General features: G+C 41.7%; 1 protein-coding gene across 3 annotated transcripts in view; it reads left to right on the forward strand.

The window, feature by feature from the left end:
* Positions 1 to 584: 584 nt before the first annotated feature.
* The window catches only part of Stx17 (syntaxin 17), a 51,424-nt gene continuing 33,491 nt past the window's right edge, over positions 585 to 18,517 (forward strand). For 2 of the 3 annotated variants that reach the window (XM_021652844.2, XM_021652845.2), the window contains exons 1-3: positions 585 to 639; positions 6,997 to 7,178; positions 14,845 to 14,910. In XM_021652844.2, coding sequence (XP_021508519.1) covers positions 7,056 to 7,178; positions 14,845 to 14,910 — 189 coding nt within the window. In that variant the 5' untranslated portion in view covers positions 585 to 639; positions 6,997 to 7,055. The other variant, XM_060379886.1, reaches the window with a different exon arrangement.

Consider the following 18,517-nt stretch of genomic DNA (forward strand, 5'->3'; position numbering starts at 1 on the left):
GGCTAGGTCTCGAGGTCAGGCTATTCAGGAAGGAGGACCAACGACCTGTCCACACTTCAAAGCTTGCTCTTGCAGCAGCTGGTCCAACTGGAATGTCTTGAGAAGGACATTAGGAAAACCAGCCGGGAGTACAGCTCTGTCACAAACGGGCTCGACTGGAGTGAGTCACTTCGTGCTGAGCCTCAAAGGGCCCAACTATCATTTTAGTAAGGACAGACACCACTCCAGCAGACTCCGGACAAAATCATAGTTCGTCTCTGCTTGCATTTGTGCCTATGGCCGTTAAGACGTCCCCTAGGCTGCCGATCAGGGGCTTTAGAAGGCGTGGTGGGGGAGAATGGCACGCCTTTCTGAGCTCCAGTTTCCACACACCTAACGAGCTAGAGACTCGTGGTCGTCCTCGTCAACAAAATTCAAGCAACACAAGAAACTGCAACAAGCAGACGGTTATCCAAACGCAACTTGTTTCGGACACAGTACACAAGACGACCTACATTACAGCCTACCTGCCCGCCCACTGGGACGATGGGGGCGGGACCATCGACCCCGACCCTTGGAGACGCCCCACCCCCTAGAGACGCCCCGCCCCGCCCGCGCCTGCGCAGTGTGTGTCGACGGCCTCGAGCGCCTAGGCGGGAGGTAAGGGGCTCCCTGGCCGCCGCCTCGGGGCCTGGGCTGCGATGTGGTGCGGCGGGCCGGGCTGTGGGCGCACGGTAGAGGCGCCGGGCAGCAAGTCCAGCTTCGGGTCGGTGCGAGCGCCGGGGCCACGTCCAGAAGTGGCCAAGCCTCTTGGTTTCAGTTTTGGAGTTGTCCCAGCGGGCGCGGGGAGGCTGAGGTCCCGCGGCGTCGTGGCCTGCGGGATCGCTGGGAGAGGGGGAGATACTCAGGCCCTGGCCGCACCGCTGGGGTCGTCGGTGTGGCCCGCGAGTGCCCTGGTGACTCTGACAGGGACGACGCGACGCCGGTGCCCCAGCAGGACGCGGAGAGGCCGCAGTTGTGGTGCCCGAGCCTGCCCTCAAACCCCGTCCACAGCCCACATGCCCCAGAGGGTGCATTTCTTTGAGAGATGATGGTGTCAGCTGTTTGGGACATTTTCTAGGAAAGGGGCTCTTTCGCTTATAAATAACTCTTGAGTAATTTGCTCCACCTTTGGGTACTTTTTCTTCTTCGGGAACCGAGTTTCGTGGTCCTCATCTCATCTCAGTTGCAAGTACTAAGAGATCAAGTTTGTGAAGCACTTAGTACCTCTCACGGCAAAATGAATGTGTCTGGAAAATGATTGCAGTCCCGGCTTCTAAACGTTCTTTCGTCCATAAAATAGCAATTCTTAATTCATGCACAAATACAAAAACCACAAACAAAAACTCCGGAGTAATTTACGATTATTGAAAAATTGCACAAGTAGCTGGGTGGTGACGGCTCACAACTTTAATCCCAGCATTCAGGGAGGCAGAGGCAGGCAAATCTCTTGAGTTCAAGGCCAGCCCGCCCTATACAGAGAAACCCTGCCTCGAAAAACCAGAGAGAGATGGAGAGCTCACTTGTTTTAGCATTGTACATACCATACGTAGAGTCTTTGAAAACATTGATGTTAGGGTAACTGGCGTCTCTCCTCTACAGTGGGGTCTAACCCAACCTCCCGTTATCCACATGGCACCACCACCCTTTCCAGTCTCTGTGACACTCTTGTGACTTTTATGCTTTCGAAGGGTCAAGAATGTTGGTAGTGCCTTTCAAGTAGGATTTTGTCCGTAGTTTGTTGTGATTAGCTGGTTTGGCACTTTTGCTAAGAATGCCACAAGGTATAAGTACCCTTTTCAGTTTATGGTCACCGCGGCACGTCCAGATGGGACCTCCTGCTTGTGGGGTCAGCCTTGATTACTTAGTTAAACTTGGTATTTGGGGGGATTCTCCACAGCAATTATTACTCCAATAATTCTCCAAGTACTGATACTTTGACACTGTGGCAACCTTCCATTTCCTTTCTTCTTTTATCGGAATTCTTCTCTATGGAGGAGCTATCCATTCTTCCCATTTCTTTGTCTGTATTCAATTATTTGTATCAATATAAACTATGATTGCCAGGCATTGGTGGCCCATGCCTTTAATCCCAGCACTTGAGAGGCAGAGGCAGGCAGATATCTAAGTTCAAGGCCAACCTGGTTTGTAGCCCCAGGCTAACCAGGGCTACAAAGAGGAACCCTGTCTTGGAAAAACCAAAAACCAATCCAAACCGCATTATTTTACTGTTACTATGTACTTTACATATCAGCTTGCTCTCACTTTGACTACGGGAAAGTTTTGCGTTGTTGTCCTTATGTTCTGTATTCCTGTGTTTTGCCTGCTCCTGTCCTGGCCTCAACTACTTCTCAAAAGGCTCCTCATTTCCTTCTGTCACTTGTTACTTGCTGCCCTCCTCTCTGTGTTTCAGAATGGTATTAGATACCTATACCTGTGGTCTCAATGTGCTATGAGGGTGCCGTTACCTTCAGAACCTCACAAAAGACAGCAGTACCTGCATGTATACACCCATGTGTGCAAGACCAAGATTTATTTCTGTATCTGTACATGGTTGAAAAACAGAAGTGGAGACCGGTATCTCTGTCTTTTCACACCACCAGGTTCATCCTGGTATTGGTTCCTGCTTGTTCTTTAACAGTGAGCACTGACTCATTTTCTGGGAAATGTTTCCTTATTTGTTCTGTCCTGGTATATACAGGAAAATAATTCCAGAATGTCTAAAATATACACTGCCAAGAGAAACACACAGTACAATGTTTTTACCTTTAGCCTTACAAGGTTCAGCAGAACTACCATGTTCTGTGCTTTGATTGCTTTTTGTTTTGTTTTTCCAGACAGGGTTTCTCTGGGTAGCCCTGGCTGTCCTGGAACTCACTCTGTAGACCAGGCTGGCCTTGACCTCACAGAGATCCTCCTGACTCTACCTCCTGAGTGCTGGGACTAAAGGCATGTGCCAACCCCCTGTCTGACCTCAGCTGATTGTGTTGTTCTTAGTGGACCACTTAGTTCCATGATAATGCAATCTTATTTTTGATAGTTTATTTTTTATTTTAGATTTCTCCTGTATCTTGGTGTTTTAAAATTTGCATGAAGTAGCATTTACTCTTTGACTTGTATAGTTTCATGGGTTTTGACAAGTACAAATAGCTGTCTATCACCACACTATGACAATACATTCTATCACAAATATCTTATGCTTTTTAAATAATTAAAATGATATAATAACTTCACAGAAGTTTAGAACTTGGGCGTTTTGCATATTTCTGGACATTTTTATAGGTGTGAGTTCTTTATCTTTTTAAACCTAGTATTTTAATCATGTAACATGTTCCAACTTAATGACTAAAAGTTTAAAAGATGTTGGAATGTACCTTTCAGTAGGTAGTCAAGCACACTCCTACACCATGTCTTGACATGGAGCTGGGATCACCCTATAACAGATGACAAATGTGAGCAATTTTATGATTTGATGCTAGACAATATTCTGTTGTTGGAGCATTGTGCCTGCAATCACTTGAATGTTATGCTTTCAGATATATAGTTACATATAACTTTGTGAAACTAGAAAATGATAGAAAAGATTTAAATTCTAGCTAGAAGGAGAGTTAGCATACCGTTTTTCCCCCCTACTAATCAAACCCGTCATTGGTTAGAACATGTGCTTCTGGTAGAATGTAAGTAGGAAGAAACTTTATGGCACATTTAGCAGTGAGCATATTTTTAAAACTTAAAATGTGTCTGCTTAATATTTCTATTTTTAGCTGTCTGTTTTAAGTAATCATGAGTGGTAGTATGAATATATGTATGAGGAAAGTAATCACAATGTAGTTTATAATAGTGGAAAATTGGGATTAACTTAAATACTAACAATAGATGATTGGATTGTAGAACATATGCAGTGTAATGTTATGCTACTAAAAGTAGGTATGTAATAAAAATATTTACATGGTAACATTTTCTGTATACTTGATCATGTTATTCAAAGTAAATCCACTCATTTAGTCCAGAATAGGTTATTATGTTCATTTCATCCTTTTACTTTTTATTATTACAGTGTTTTTTTATAATCCTTTGCAATATTTTGTGTTTGACAGGAAGAACGGTAAATTCAATGCATTTTTGTTGACCACAGTACCTACCAGATACCTTAACAGGCCCTGGGGATCCTGAGGTGTACCATACACCACACATTACACACACGCACACATGCACACATGCTCTCTCACTCTCTTTCCCTCCCTGGCTCCATCCCTCTCTCTCCTTTCAGTAGTTCTTTTAATGAGGAGTTTGTTAAACTCAGTCTTGCATGTCTGAAAATAATTATTTTGACTTTACCGTAGATGATAATTTACTTGGGTACGCACCAGCTCCTTAGTACTTTGAAGACATTCCTATCTTTTGATATATTGCTTTGATGAAAAGTTGGCTGCTTTTGTTGTTTTCATTTATCTGTTATCTCTGGTTTGCTTTTTCTTTTGTCCTTGATGCTCTTCAGTTTCCTAGCATGTGCTTAGGTGAGTTTATTTTTATTTATGCTAGCAGGGTTTATGTGCTTTTTCAACTTGAGATCTTTTGACTTATTTCTCAAGCACCTTTTCTTTGAATTATTTGTTTTCATTCTTTTCTGTATTCTTTTCTATTTGTTACTAAGCATATGAATTTATGTCCTTTATTTTCTTATTTATAGTCTTCATCTTGTCATCCTCCAAGTTTTGATAGCTTCCATTTCAATAGTCCTCTCCCTCTCTCCAGCTATACATGGTTTTTTGTTTATCTTATCTTTTAAGGTTTTCAGTTTAGGATTTTTTAATTTGCCTTACATTCCAATTGACCTGTTAACTCTTTTGTAACATTATTTTAATTAAAAAAAAAGAACTCAATTCCTTATGTCCTTTTGAAAAGTTTATTTCTTTATTTATGTCTTTGTATATTTAAGAATAGATTTAATGTTTCTTTTTGATCTCATCTCTAGGCCCATTATTATTTTTCTAGTTTAGTTTGAATCTATTTCTTTTGATACTGCACTTCTATTCACATGCCTCTAGTTCTTGTCTGCTCTGTGGTTCAGTTTTAATTCTGTCCTTGGTGTGTGGAAATTTTCCCCATGAGCTTGTATTAGGCATAAGAACCAAGTTCTTAGTAGTGAGCAATGGAAGTAGTTTTAATAGCCATTTCTTCAAGATTCTCAACTGTGGAAGAAAGGAGAAAAACAACCTATTTAAAGCAGTTCTTAATATTTCTCTCTCTCTCTCTCTCTCTCTCTCTCTCTCTCTGAATCTGAAAACAATGAGTCCTAAAGAGCCACAGTCTCACAGAGTCAGTATATGAAGATGTTTCTCTGTGAGGCCTGGGTTAAGAAGCCGTAACCCAATGGGAATGTAGGTTCAATTTATTGTTGTTTGACTGGGCTAAGGAAGAGATCAAGGCATCATATACTTAAGTGGTGTTTAAGTTTGGTTCAGCAGGGGAGCACATACTTACTAAGATCTTTTACAAGCTCAATTTTATAAAATTGATGTAAGTAAAATTTTTCTGGTTGACGCCAGTGTGGGGTTTTATCATGGTCACTTCCAGCCCCTACCTCCTCTGTCCTGTCCCCAAAAGCATATGCTGGGTCTTTCTGTACGGCTATAGAATCCTGGTGACAGAGAAAAACATCTTTATACATCTGCAGAGAATCTGGGTCATTAAAAACAATTTTAAAGTTTATTTATTTATTATTTGTGTGTGTGTCATGCATGTGCTATTGTTGTGCATGTGGAGGTCAGAGGAAAACTTGTGGGAGTCAGCGCTCTCCCATGTCAGAACCGGGGATCAAACTCAGGTTGTATCTTGGTAGCGAACCCCTTTACCCACTGACCTGGCATTGTAAATATGCTTCTTATTGGAGTTCTATTGCTGGTCATTTAGTATACACTGCTGATTACTTTGTTTAAAAAAGGAGGAGATAAAGACTTTCAGTGAGAGGAGTCTGTATTCTGCAGTGTACTTCAAGTATATAATTACATAATTACATTATGATATTGGACACAGCATTTAACATAGCAAAAATATTAAGAATCATTTTTTCCTTGAGTTTTGCTATTTGGCAGTTTTTTAAAAGATGCCTATTCCATGCCCAAAATATATCCTCCTCAATTTTAACAGTGTTTACACACATACTGTACATTGTAAAAGACCCCAGGAAACAGCCAGCAAAATGTAGAGTACACATTTCAGGTTGAGGAAATCATTAATAGTTTTATTTTATTCTGTTCATTTTTATATTTTCTTTAAGCTTTTAAATTTCATTTTTATTGTGTGTGTGTGTATGCGTGTGTGCGTGCGTGCGTGTGAATTTCCTTCTATTATGTAGGTCCCATATGGAACTCAGGTCTTCAGGCTTGGTGGTAAGCTCTTTTACCCACTGAGCCGTCTTGTGGGCTTCCATTTATACATATTTTCTGAACATTCCAGAGCAAGCTTAGGAGATCGACACAGGGGGATCAGGGTTTCCAGGTCAACCTAGAGTTACATAGCTCCCACCTGCCTGTGCTATGAAAATGAATCACTTTGAAAAGTACTCAAAAGTGACTGGATACAACTTTCATGAAAAGAATATCTTAATAGTCATCATTTTATGGAGAAACAAAGGCATTCAAGTTCAGTTTGGGGATCAATATGTATTTGTAAAGTGTAATTACATATTTGTTGACTTTTAAATTATTTCATTTTATTTTATGTGTATGAATATTGGCCTGTATGTATGTCTGTGCGCCATGTGTGCAGTGCCAGAGGGAGCAGAAAATGGTGTCAGATCTCCTGGAACTGGAGTTACTGATGGTTGTGAGCCATCATGTGGCTGCTGGGAACTGAACCTAGAGCCTCTGAAAGAGCAGCCAGGGCTGCTAACCGCTACCTCTCCAGCCCTGTATTTGTCTGTTTTTAAAGAGAATGGCATCTGTTGTAAAAGTATTCTTCAACGCTCCCTCTTAGGTGTTCCTGTATGAGGGCAGAGATCTGCTGCAAGAGGAAGTGGTTCAATAGGCCTCAGGATGTCTGAAGATGAAGAAAAGGTGAAGCTACGCCGACTTGAGCCAGCTATCCAGAAATTCACTAAGATAGTGATCCCAACTGACCTGGAGAGGTTGAGAAAACACCAGATAAACATTGAGAAGGTGAGCATTCCATTTCCACTACAGAAGCAGGCGCCTGGGTGGGTTCTTACATGCTATTTGCATTTCACATAAATAGAGGATCTGAGGCTTCGGAAGACGCCTCCAACCCGATGATATGTAGCATTCACCTTTTAATCTGGTTGTCACGTTGTACAAGTTAACTCTCATACATTCCATTTATTATGTTGAAGGAGATAGGAGAAGAGTTTAATTTAAGAGTTTAATTTACATGTGGAGGTTTGAGGTAGTAATTAAATTGGAACAGTTTGATAGTGCCCCATATTGTGAAGGTGGGGAGCTGAGGCTAATGGACCTGCCTTCATCTCATTCAGCCCATGGCAAGTGTTTTAACTTGTGCCTATCTGTAACGTCTATCCTCTTCAGGTGCACATGTAAAGGATGGAAATAGTTGTGTGAGGTGAGGGACTTTCCTTTCTTCACCGCTTCTCTTTGACAAAGGCCCCACATTGGGAGGTGCTGCCAAGGTGGGTTGGGGAAAGAGGCAGCTCAGAGAGCAGCATAGACTCCACGCTGGCCAGTCTGGGCTGTGGGCCTGTGGTGGTTACAGCAGCCAGATTGGCTGAGAACTCACCTTGACTGAAACAGTGATTACTGTCTGCTGTCAGCGCTGAGCTGTGTGCCCCTCCACTTCTTTTCACTGGTGTTTTTATTTCAGGTTAGGGTGGATAGTGTGGTCATTAAGCCTTTCAATATAAATTGTATTCACTAAAAATAACACTTTTTTTCTACTGAGTTTTCTAATACTTAAGTGCCTTTAAAAACCACAAAAACTTAATTTCTAAGATGACTGCAATGACTATTTCTCCAACGGTCTTTTCTAAAATTCAAGATTAGTAGTTTTTTCACCCTTTAATTTTCTCTGTTCTTTATGTTTGAGGCATAAGTGATAGCTGTAGCTTGTAAACTGGTTATTCTTAGAATAGAAAAAAGTGAAAGGTCCCCATTCTTTGTTTAATGGGATAGAGAAACACAGCTTATCAAATCTTTTACCTAGAGTTGAGCAATCCAAAGTAAACAGTTCTGCTTCTGTATTGTTACATTGCTAAAAAGCCTGTAAAAGATTTGATAAGGTGCATTTCAGACTTCTGAACTGTATCAATCTCTCCATTACAAAGATGATAAGACATAGGTACTCTGACTGAACTGACTCTATGAGAGGTAGAAATGAGAGGTCTGTGGGCTATTAAAGCCATTTCCCCTCTTTATTGTCCTACTTTGCCTTTCTTATTTTTGTATGGAAATGCCTGTTGTCACTGGCCTTTGATCTTAGCTCCTTGTGTGCTCAGTCCTATCTACAGGGAAAGCGAGGATCCCACAGCAGGGTGGCAGGAACAGGACCTGGTGAATTACTGACTGGATGAGTTGTAGCAGGTGTTATAAGAAAATGATCCTGGAGTTGGTGCCATTGGTCCTGCTCTGCTTGAACAGGTTTCTTTTAGCACTGTTGTTTATTATGAAACCTTTAGGCATTATCAGATAATTATAATGGACGGAGAGATGATGATATCTAAAGCCAAGAAAGTAAACTCATATTGATCTATGCTCCTTTTTAAATATCCTCGAACATTTCACTGTCTGCAGTGTTTTTAGTTTGCTTACGAAAGCACCTCTTTGTGTGCAGAAGCTTGAATGGTGCATTTTGGTGGCTAGGCTATGGCTTGAAACACACTTGAAAAGCGCAGTGCTCATTGTACAGAATAGTTAAGACCTAAATTCAGGCTCCAGGTGTCTTATGCGCCTCACTCTCAAAAAGGCATATTCTTCTTGAGGAAAAGGTGTAGAAAGATAAAATATTTATTATTCTGGCCATCAGTCATCCAATATAAATTTGAAAGAAGAAGGCCAGACTGGAGGGGAATTGAAGGCAGGCTGTTAGCAGAGTGAGCCTGCAGCAGTGGAAACAATGGGAGCAGTGTGCTGTGGACACCTGGGCCATGCCCCGAAGGCCCCACAGAGGCACACTGTTGCACAAGTGCTGCTAACATGTGACCCTGAGGTTTGAAGCCTTCAGCTTTCTCTTTTACTGTCATAGGTATAACAGTAAATACGAACTGCAAGAACCCAGCTTGGAACACGATTTTCTTTGTTCATATTGTTGGGCTCTAAGGAGGAACGTACTGTGTGGGATGTATACAGGATTTATATGAATTAGTTTGTGGCCAAGATGCAAGTGGCAGAAACCCCCAAGTGGCTTATCAGATGAGGTGGAGTCTGTTTGCCTTAGATTTGCCTCCGCCTCATCTCACGGTAATGGAAGCCGTCCATTACCTGCAGGCATGCTCCATCATTCCCAGCTTAATTTTCCTCCTAATGATCCTGTTAGCACTTTTCTATTTTGAAGGTGAATTCCTCGGTAAGGAAGGTAGAGGAAGTATGGCGCTGAATTCTGCTAATGACATGCACCCCATCATTTGCCTCCATTCAAGCTTTGTTCTTTGTTCAAATCCCCCAGCTTTGCCTCTTCCTTGCAGTATGCTGTAATGTCATCACCTCATATTTAAACACATTATCTGACACAACCCTGTTCACAGATGTAACATTGTGTTTCAGCTTTAGTGTACCTGTTGGAGTTATTTTATCAGAGGTGATACTGGGGCAGGGATGAAGTAGGGACTAAGAAGTAGGGTGCACTCGACATTCGTGACCATCCGTCTGCCCTAAGAGAAGGAAGGCGAGCAAGGACGATGACAGGCTCACCACCACTCAGAGGCCCAGGTCCAGGCTGTCTCATCTTTGCCCCTATTAGGCCTGGAGTCCAGGACCCTGGCTTCCCTACTTGGCCCCTGCAGAGTGGACTGCCTTCTGTGGTCATGGCGTAGGGCAGTTGCTTGAGCATGTAGGGACTACTTGCAGCTTCCACCAATCTGCTTTTTCCCCACCTCACTTTCTAACTGGTCACCTGTAACTAGCAGCTCTGGACATCAGTCTTCCTGGAGTGCGGGGTGCTGTGGCCTCCAGGCTTCTCTCCCCGGAGGCTGCTCTGCTGAATCCATTGCACTGTGTCTATATTCATCCCAGCTTCTGAGGTTTGCTTAAAAGCTCTTGTCTGTTGGTGTCTTCTATTGTGTTCTCATTGCTCTTGTGAATTTTCACCTCTTAACATTCTTTATTGTTCTTTCATAAGATTTTGGGAAAGATCAGAGATGAATATTTGTATTTAATCTGCCAGGTTTAATGAGAAACAAGATTATTTATTACAGGAAATAAATATTAGCTTTCCGTAAGTATTTATTGGTGTTTGGCATTTGCTGTTTCTTAGACTGTTAGCATTGAATGACATGTAGAAATAGATTTTCACTTCTCAAGAAGTTTGCACTTCGGTTAAGGAAACAAGATAGGAAATAATCCAAAACTGGTGAGAGGCATTGCATGACTGTGCAAAATGGGTGACATGGTCTAGACAGGCAGCAAGCAGCTTGAGCCTGGCAGTTCCAAATGAGAGAAGCAGGCCCACTTGGCATTTATGTATTTGTTCATATTTGTTTATTGCTTTGTAATCACAATGAATGCCCTCCTCATCCTGTGACCATCTTCTTTACCAACTTGAGGCAGCGTGAATGATACTGGGTCTGATGAATGTGATGGTTCAGCTCCTGTCCGTGTTTGGTTATCAGGGAGCTGTTCTGTCTTGATCAAAAGCCTGGTAGAAATTTGGGAACTTTCAGAAATATTTTCCTACTTTAAAAAATATACGTGTAAGGAAACCACCCCTTTCCTCTATTGCTCTGTCTGTGTCATCCTGCTGTGCCTACAAATGTAGCCCACCCTGTTGGTTAGGGGACAGATCAAGGCCTTATTGAGAGCAGAGGCTGGGCACTTGACCGTGTAAGTGTCCACACTGAGCCACCCTGGGAGGGTAGCCACACTCCTCACTGCGGTCTACGTTTGTTGTTGGAGCCACTTTAAAGTTCATTTTGCAAACCAAAACACAATGTAGTGGTTTTGCCTGAGTTCACTGCCTCTCCTACTGTCTCCTGTATGTAAAAGCCAGTGGTTCAGAGATGCTTGCCAGTGACCCAAACTTAACCACAAGCTTAAATGTTGCTTCTTCTCATGTTTTTCACACATATTATTAAGTCATCCTATTTCTTTCCCACCTCACCAAATATCTGGGATAACAGATTTTCATATTATATTCTAATTTCACATAAAATTGAATAGTAAACAATAGCAACCTGAATTATTTTATTCTTTTTTTTAATTACTGTAGTAACAGATAATGCCATTTTGCAATCTCTTCTATAGCCTTTTTTGCCAAGTGGGCAAATAACAGCAGTAGGAAAGGCCACTGTTATCCATTATTGAGAATTGTTACAGGTCTTTATATGTCATAGCACTTAGTCTTACATTATCTTTATGGGTCATGTATTATTGTTGTTTTGTTTTCTATTTGTTTATTTGTGTGTATGTATGTGGACACACATGCCACACTATGGATGTGGAGGACAAGGTTTCACTATGCAGCCCCAGCTGGCCTACAAATTGGATAGTTGTGTGTTCTTTGTTTTGAAGTCATCTGTGAAGGTGCTGAACAGAAAAGGGTTAGGGCCTCCAGTTTTCTAAGCTCTCACAGTCCACATCTCTACTAATCTAGTAAAGACTACTCGCAAGAGTTACATTAATATTTATAGCTCTAGTCTTTTAAATATATATATTCTTTGTGAAAAAATAGGTCAGTATTTGCAAATATTAGGAATTTTCCCAGTTCTTCATAAATAAACACAAGTGTTTGCAGGGTTTCTTGGTTAGTGCGATCCCATTTTCTTGTGCCTGTGGATCTGAATAGAACAGGTTACTCTTCCCTTCTGTTTTAGGGAGGAGAGGTTGGATTTGCTGATGATAGCACACAGCCTCTTGGATGCTAGGAACACAGTGCACCTGTGAGCTGTCTTCCTAAATCTGTTGAGATAGTGTCTCCCTATGTTGCCCAAACTGGTCCTGGACTTTTGGATGTCAGGTAATCCTCCTGCCTGAGCTGCCTGGTTAGCTGAGATTGCAGGCCTGTTCCACCATACCTGGATTTATTTCCTCCTAATGATCTTATTAGCACTGTTGTGTTTTGAAGATGAGCTCCTCTGTAAAGAAGGTAGAGGATGTAGAAGGCACAGTTTACTTTCTGTCTTAGGTCCGTAATGACAGGCACCATACCAGCTGCCACCAGTCAGGCTTTGTTTTTTGTTCCAGTCCCAGCTCAGGTACTTCCTGTAGAGTGTGTTCTGATTGACACCATGACTTCAGATATAAACACACCGTCTTGACCCAGCACTCCGCAGCAGATCTTAGCGTTTATATATTTAATGGCAGTGTTTTGACTATTTGGAGCAAAGCTGCCCATGTCTGTGTTTCCAGACAATTATGGTGGTGAAATTATAATTGCATGAAATGATTGTAAGGGGTAAGATATCATATGTTGGGATTGGAGAGCCAAAGAAGCATGAGGACTGGAGTTGGGGCTCCAGAACCCACATAAAAGCTAAGCAGGTACAGTGGTCTGCTTGCAATCTGAAAACTTGGAGAGAAAGAGATGGCATCTCCAACAAGTTTTAGTTGGGGTTTCTATTGCTATGATAAAAACCATGACCAAAAGCAAGTGGGAAGAAAGGGTTTATTTTATCTCATACTTCTGGGTCACAGTCCATCACTGAGGAAGCCAGAGCAGGAACTCAAGCAGCACAGGAACCTGGAGGCAAGAGCTGATGCAGAAGCCATGGAGGGGTGCTGCTTACTGGTTAACTTTACCTCCTTTCTTTAAATACCCAGGACCACCAGTCCAGGGGTAGCACCACCCACAATGGTGACATAATTTGTCACCAATTATGAAAGAGCTCTATAGGCTTTCCTAGAGTCTGATCTTAGGTTCATAGGAAGGTTTTTGGTTTTTTTTTCCAGTTGATGTCCCCTCCTCTCAGATGACTCCAGCTTGTGTCAACTTGACATAAACTAGGCCCCCACCAGGGCAAGCTGGCTAGCCAGACTAGCTAAGTCAGGAAGCTCCAAGTTCAGTGAGAACCCCCAATTGTAAATAATGCGGAGAATAGCTGAGGTAGACGTAAAGGCTGGTGTTGATATTTGGGCTCTACACACTTGTGTCTACACATTCACACCTCCTGACAAGTACCCTCAAACAGAGGTGAGCATGTATGCACAACACTCACACACACACACACACACACACACACACACACTCGGAAAATCCTTAAGCACAAGGGGGATACTCAGAAGCAGAGTGTGTAATTAGTGAACTAGCTTACCCAGGAGGTACTGCCCGTCAGTAATTTCTAGTATTAGATTTAGAACATTCCGTTGCCCTTCATCTTTGTTGCAGGTTTTGTGTTTTTAACATTTGGTAGTGAAGGTGAGGCAGTTACCCTTACCTGTGCTTTGGATTAGCTATTATCTTGTTATGTGAGGAATCGTCACTTTACAGCCCTGCACTGCTGGCCCACCTGCTAATGCTGTGTAGCTTTCTGGAGACTGTTTAGTATTTTCTGTGTCGTCAGTCATAGCACCTGTCAAGACAGCTTCATCCTTTCTTACCTTTCTCTGTCTCCTTGTTTTACCCTACAGTGCTGAAGAGAGTATCCAGTGCGATACTGACTAGGACCTGTAAGATGAGATCGTCACCTTCTTTCTAGTCTCAGAGAGGGCCCTTCACCACTAAGGTTGATAACATCTGTGTGGATTAATTTTTAGCAGCTACCTCGAGGTTCAGAATGTACATACTTGTCACGCGTGTATATGTGCTTGTGGCTTCATGCCTGTTTCTGTGTGTGTGTGTGTGTGTGTGTGTGTGTGTGTGTGTGTGTGTTTGTGTATGAGCACAGACACACGTACCATGTTGGCATATGGAGGTCAGAGGACAACCTGGGGGAGTTAGGAGTTGGTCCTGGAGATGGTACTTCAGTAGGTAGGCCTGGCACTCATCTGATGAACCATCCTGCCAGTTTATAAATTATTAAAAAGTTGGTATTTATCTGTGCATTTACCATTTCCCCATATTCTTCATTCCTTTGTGGAAAATCAGAGTTCTGCCAAGTACCATCAGCATTTAACAGTGTCAGTGCTCTAGTGATGGAGGCTGGCAGCTGTGTGTGTGTGTGTGTGTATACCTCTCCTTCACCCAGCTGGACAGGAGTTCTAGTTGAGCTGTGTCTCTTCTCTGTGACTTGTATGTCCATTGTTTTCTGGCTTGTGGTGTTTATCTGTCACTCTTGTCTGTTCCTTTGCACTTCAAGCATCTTTTTTCTTTCTGCATGCTTTTGGGACTTTTTGATTTTGTTTAAAGTTCTGATCCTGGTTTTTAACATTTAATATCACTAATATCAAACACTTACAATTCTGCATACATAATAAGGAAATGTAAGGAATGCTGTTCATCTTCCAGCTTCTTTTATATCCCCATTCTCTGTATTTTCCATTCCCAGAGAGTTTGTAGGGAGACTAAAAGTTTATTTGGCCAAAAAAAATAATAATTTGGCCTGATGATATTTCATTATTTTTATTATTTCTAAATATTAAAATGTAGTGTTGAAAGCTCTCAGAAACTTAACTATCATTACAAAAGTCGCTAAGGTCTTTGTGGTAACTGGACATGGCTCGTGACATAACAACTCAGCACTGTCCCTGTTCACTTCTTTTTTAATAGTATCAGCGGTGCAGAATGTGGGACAAGTTGCATGAAGAGCACATCAATGCAGGACGCACTGTCCAGGTAAGGCTGCTGTGTTTGGTGAGTCAATAGAAGACGGCTTTGAGAGAATTGTGCTTATAGTCAGGACGATAAGCCTGTATCTAAAGTGCTCACTCCAAAAGGTGTATGATGAGACCCAAGCACAACCAAAGTGCATTCCTGTTTCACTCATGCCTTTACTCTCATGCCTGTTTACACTCATTGCCAGAGGCAAGGGCAGGATTTTTAGTGCACCCATGTTTGGTCTCCATCTCATCAAGTCAGCCTGGTTAGGAATTGTAGGTGTTGGAGTCAAGGTCCTCAGCTTATTCCTTCCTAATTGATTTCTTTTGTGTATTTGTTACTGTTTTACCAGGAACTGCCTAGTTACAGTTCACGTTACCTAATTTTCCTTCGGGAATAATATATTAACTTATATTTTCACAATCAATGCATTTTCTAAAAACCTTAAAAATTTCATAGTATTTCCCAAGATTGTATTAATTAATTGGTTGGCTGACATAATGCTATTTGTAGTTTTAACCTTTTTTAAAAAAATTGCTCTGAAGTGTAAATATTTTTTACATGTGCCTTGGGCTGATATTTATTAATTGTTGTGTATGTTCTTCATGTATAGTGTACTTATATGTTTTATAAGACACTGACATCTAATATTTGACAGATGCAGAATTCTATGAAATACATTCCTCATGTTAGTTGTTTAAAATTTTTTCTAATTATTTTAAACTAGCCTTAAAAAATAGTGTATTCAGGGCCTGAGATAGTTCATCAGGTAAAGACGCTTGCTGTCAAACCTGACAGCGCAAGTTCCAGCCCCAGGACCCACACAGTGGAAGGAGAGAACTAGCTGTCCTTTGCTTTCGACACGTGTGCAGTAGCGCTCAGGCACACCCACACTAAATAAGTAAATAAATGGTAATCTTGAAAGATTATATTCATTAATATTTTTAAAAGTACACTACAGTTAAGAGACAGAAACCCACAGTTCCCTATCTTCCAGACCCGTCTGGAAGAATCCATTGTGAGGCCCTTGGCTCCTTTCCTGTGTTACCTAGTTGTTATGAGCAGCCCATGTAGCTGGTGGTTTGGATGCCATCTCCTCACCCCCACCATGTGGGTGGAGCTCTTTCCACTTTGTTCTCCTGCCTCCTTTCTCCTTTTTAATTGCATACACACAGTCCTTGGTTCAGGTAGTACTCAGTATCATTATTTTGATAATAAGGACATTATTTTCTGCCAAGACAAATAGTAAAACTCAGACCAGCCCTTTGTTGTTTTTTTTTTTTTTGAAGTTAATAACAACCTATTTTTAATTACCTGATTTTCTGTCTGTGTGTCTTTGAGTTTTGTTAAAATGCTCCACATGTCTTATCACATTACTGTTGATAACATTTTCATGTGTGGATATATCTGTTCCAGTCTTCATTTTGGAAGCTCCGTCCTTAAGCCAGTCACCTCCAGTTCTAGTGGGACTCTGTCTCTTGCATAACTGCTGCCCAGGGACTTCCCCACGTATTCCTACATAGGAATAGGAGCTGCGACATTTTGCAGATATCTGGTCTTCCTCAGTTCTTATTTCCTCCACCGTTTTGCTGGTTAGCATCCAGAAGTAAAGGGTTAAGTAGCCATGTGCATAAAACCCTCACTGTAGTTTCACCAGGTGTTGAGTTCCCTGGAACTGGCTTTCCGGAGTGACTGCCTTCCTGCTCTTTGTGTTCCTCTTTCAGAAGCTAAACTCACCTCTTTGAACAGGCCTTTACCTCCTGGGGACCTTTGTGCTCTGCTTATCCCTAGTGCTCTGAAAATTTAATGATGTGTGTTGTATTGTATCATTTCCATCTTAAAACCAAGGTTCATTAGTTCTGTGAAATTTTATTTGCTTATTTATTTGGATTATTTTATTTTATATTTTATGTGCATTGGTGTTTGGGCTGCATGTATGTCTGTGTGAGGGTGCTGGAGTCACAGACAGTTGTGAGCTGCCATATGGGTGCTAGGAATTGAATTTGCATTCTTTTTAAAAGCAGCTAATGCTCTTAGCCACTGAGACATCTCTGGCACCTGTTATTTGTATTCTGAGACAGGATCACACTTGGGCACAGGCTGCTAGTTCAGATCCCATCATGTATAAAAAGTCAGGTGTGGTGGCATGCATCCTGTCACACCCGGTGAGGCAGATCCCTGGAGTCTGCTGGCCAGCCAGCTTAGACAATCAGTGAGCTTCATGTTCAATAAGAGACCATGTCTCAAAAAACAAGGTAGAGAAGAGTAGAGGAAGACACCCAACAGGCTCACATATACAGTCACACATACTCACGTATACGAATGTGTACACATATTATTTTATTGTAGAAGTTAGCAAACCAACTCCCAGACTATATCTGACCTGACATACATTCATTCACTCACTCACCCATCCATCCATCATATCATTCATCCATCCATCCATCTGTCCTTCTGTTTGTTTATTTATTTATTTACTATTTTTACATTACAAGTGCTGAGTTGAATAGTTGCAACAGAGATCATATGCCTTACAGAGTCTAAGCTGTGTACTATCTGGCCCTACAGAAAGGTTTGCCAATCTGTGTTCCACTGAATATTGGAACTCCTAGATTGCATGGCTCAGTGCTTAAAAAGTACTGCACAAGCCTAAGAACTTGAGTTTAGTCCCCGGAACCCACGTAAAAAGCTGGACACTACAGTACACGTCTTAATTTCAGCATTCCTAGAGCAAAATGGGAAGCAGAGAGAGGGGAGTCCTCCAGAAGTTTCTGGGCTAACTAGTGTGAGTACTTGGTGTAGCAGTGAACAAGAGAGACCTTGCAAAACAAAGTGAAAGGCAAGGAGCCAACACCAGAGGTTATTCACACACAAGCACATATGCACATCAGGCAAAAACATATGCACAAATGTATATACAAACATATATTTACATTAGTATGCTGCAGTGTGCTGCAAGATAGTAAAAGTTGAATGAAATGATGCAAGACTTCCCTAGAAAAGGTTACGGAAGTGCACGGAGTAGATATTAGTAGCTGCAAGAAAAGAAGATAAAGTTGGTCATGGTGGAGCACGCCTATAATCCCAGCATTCAGAGAGGCAGAGGCAGGTAGATTGCTGTGAGTTTGAGTCCAGCCTGATCTACAAAGCAAGTCCAGGACAGCCAAGGCTACACAGAGAAACCCTGTTTCAAAAAAGAAGGAAGGAAGGAAGGAAGGAAGGAAGGAAGGAAGGAAGGAAGGAAGGAAGGAAGGAAGGAAGGAAGGAGAAAGAAAGAAAAAGAGAAAGAGAGAAAGAGAGAGAAAGAAGAAAGAAAAGCAGATTGCTTGAAATGTAGATAGAAAGCTGACAGATGTGTTTGCTAGATTACCATCTAGATTACAAGCCTCAGGAAGAGGGCAGCCTCTCGGCTCTTCACCTCTCACAGTGCTGGTGCCAACAAGATTTAGTGAAGGTCCAGTGATCCTGAGTGTTAATGTTAATGAGATTGTTTTGACTTAGGTTTCTTACCATCTTGATTGTTTAATGTTTCACTAACAATCACATGATTTGATTGAGATATTGACTGTGTCAGACAATTTGTGTACTAATGTTTAAAATTATGTTGACATTATTGGTCTCCATC

This window comes from Meriones unguiculatus, chromosome 3, assembly GCF_030254825.1.
Source record: "Meriones unguiculatus strain TT.TT164.6M chromosome 3, Bangor_MerUng_6.1, whole genome shotgun sequence".
NCBI lineage: Eukaryota > Metazoa > Chordata > Mammalia > Rodentia > Muridae > Meriones > Meriones unguiculatus.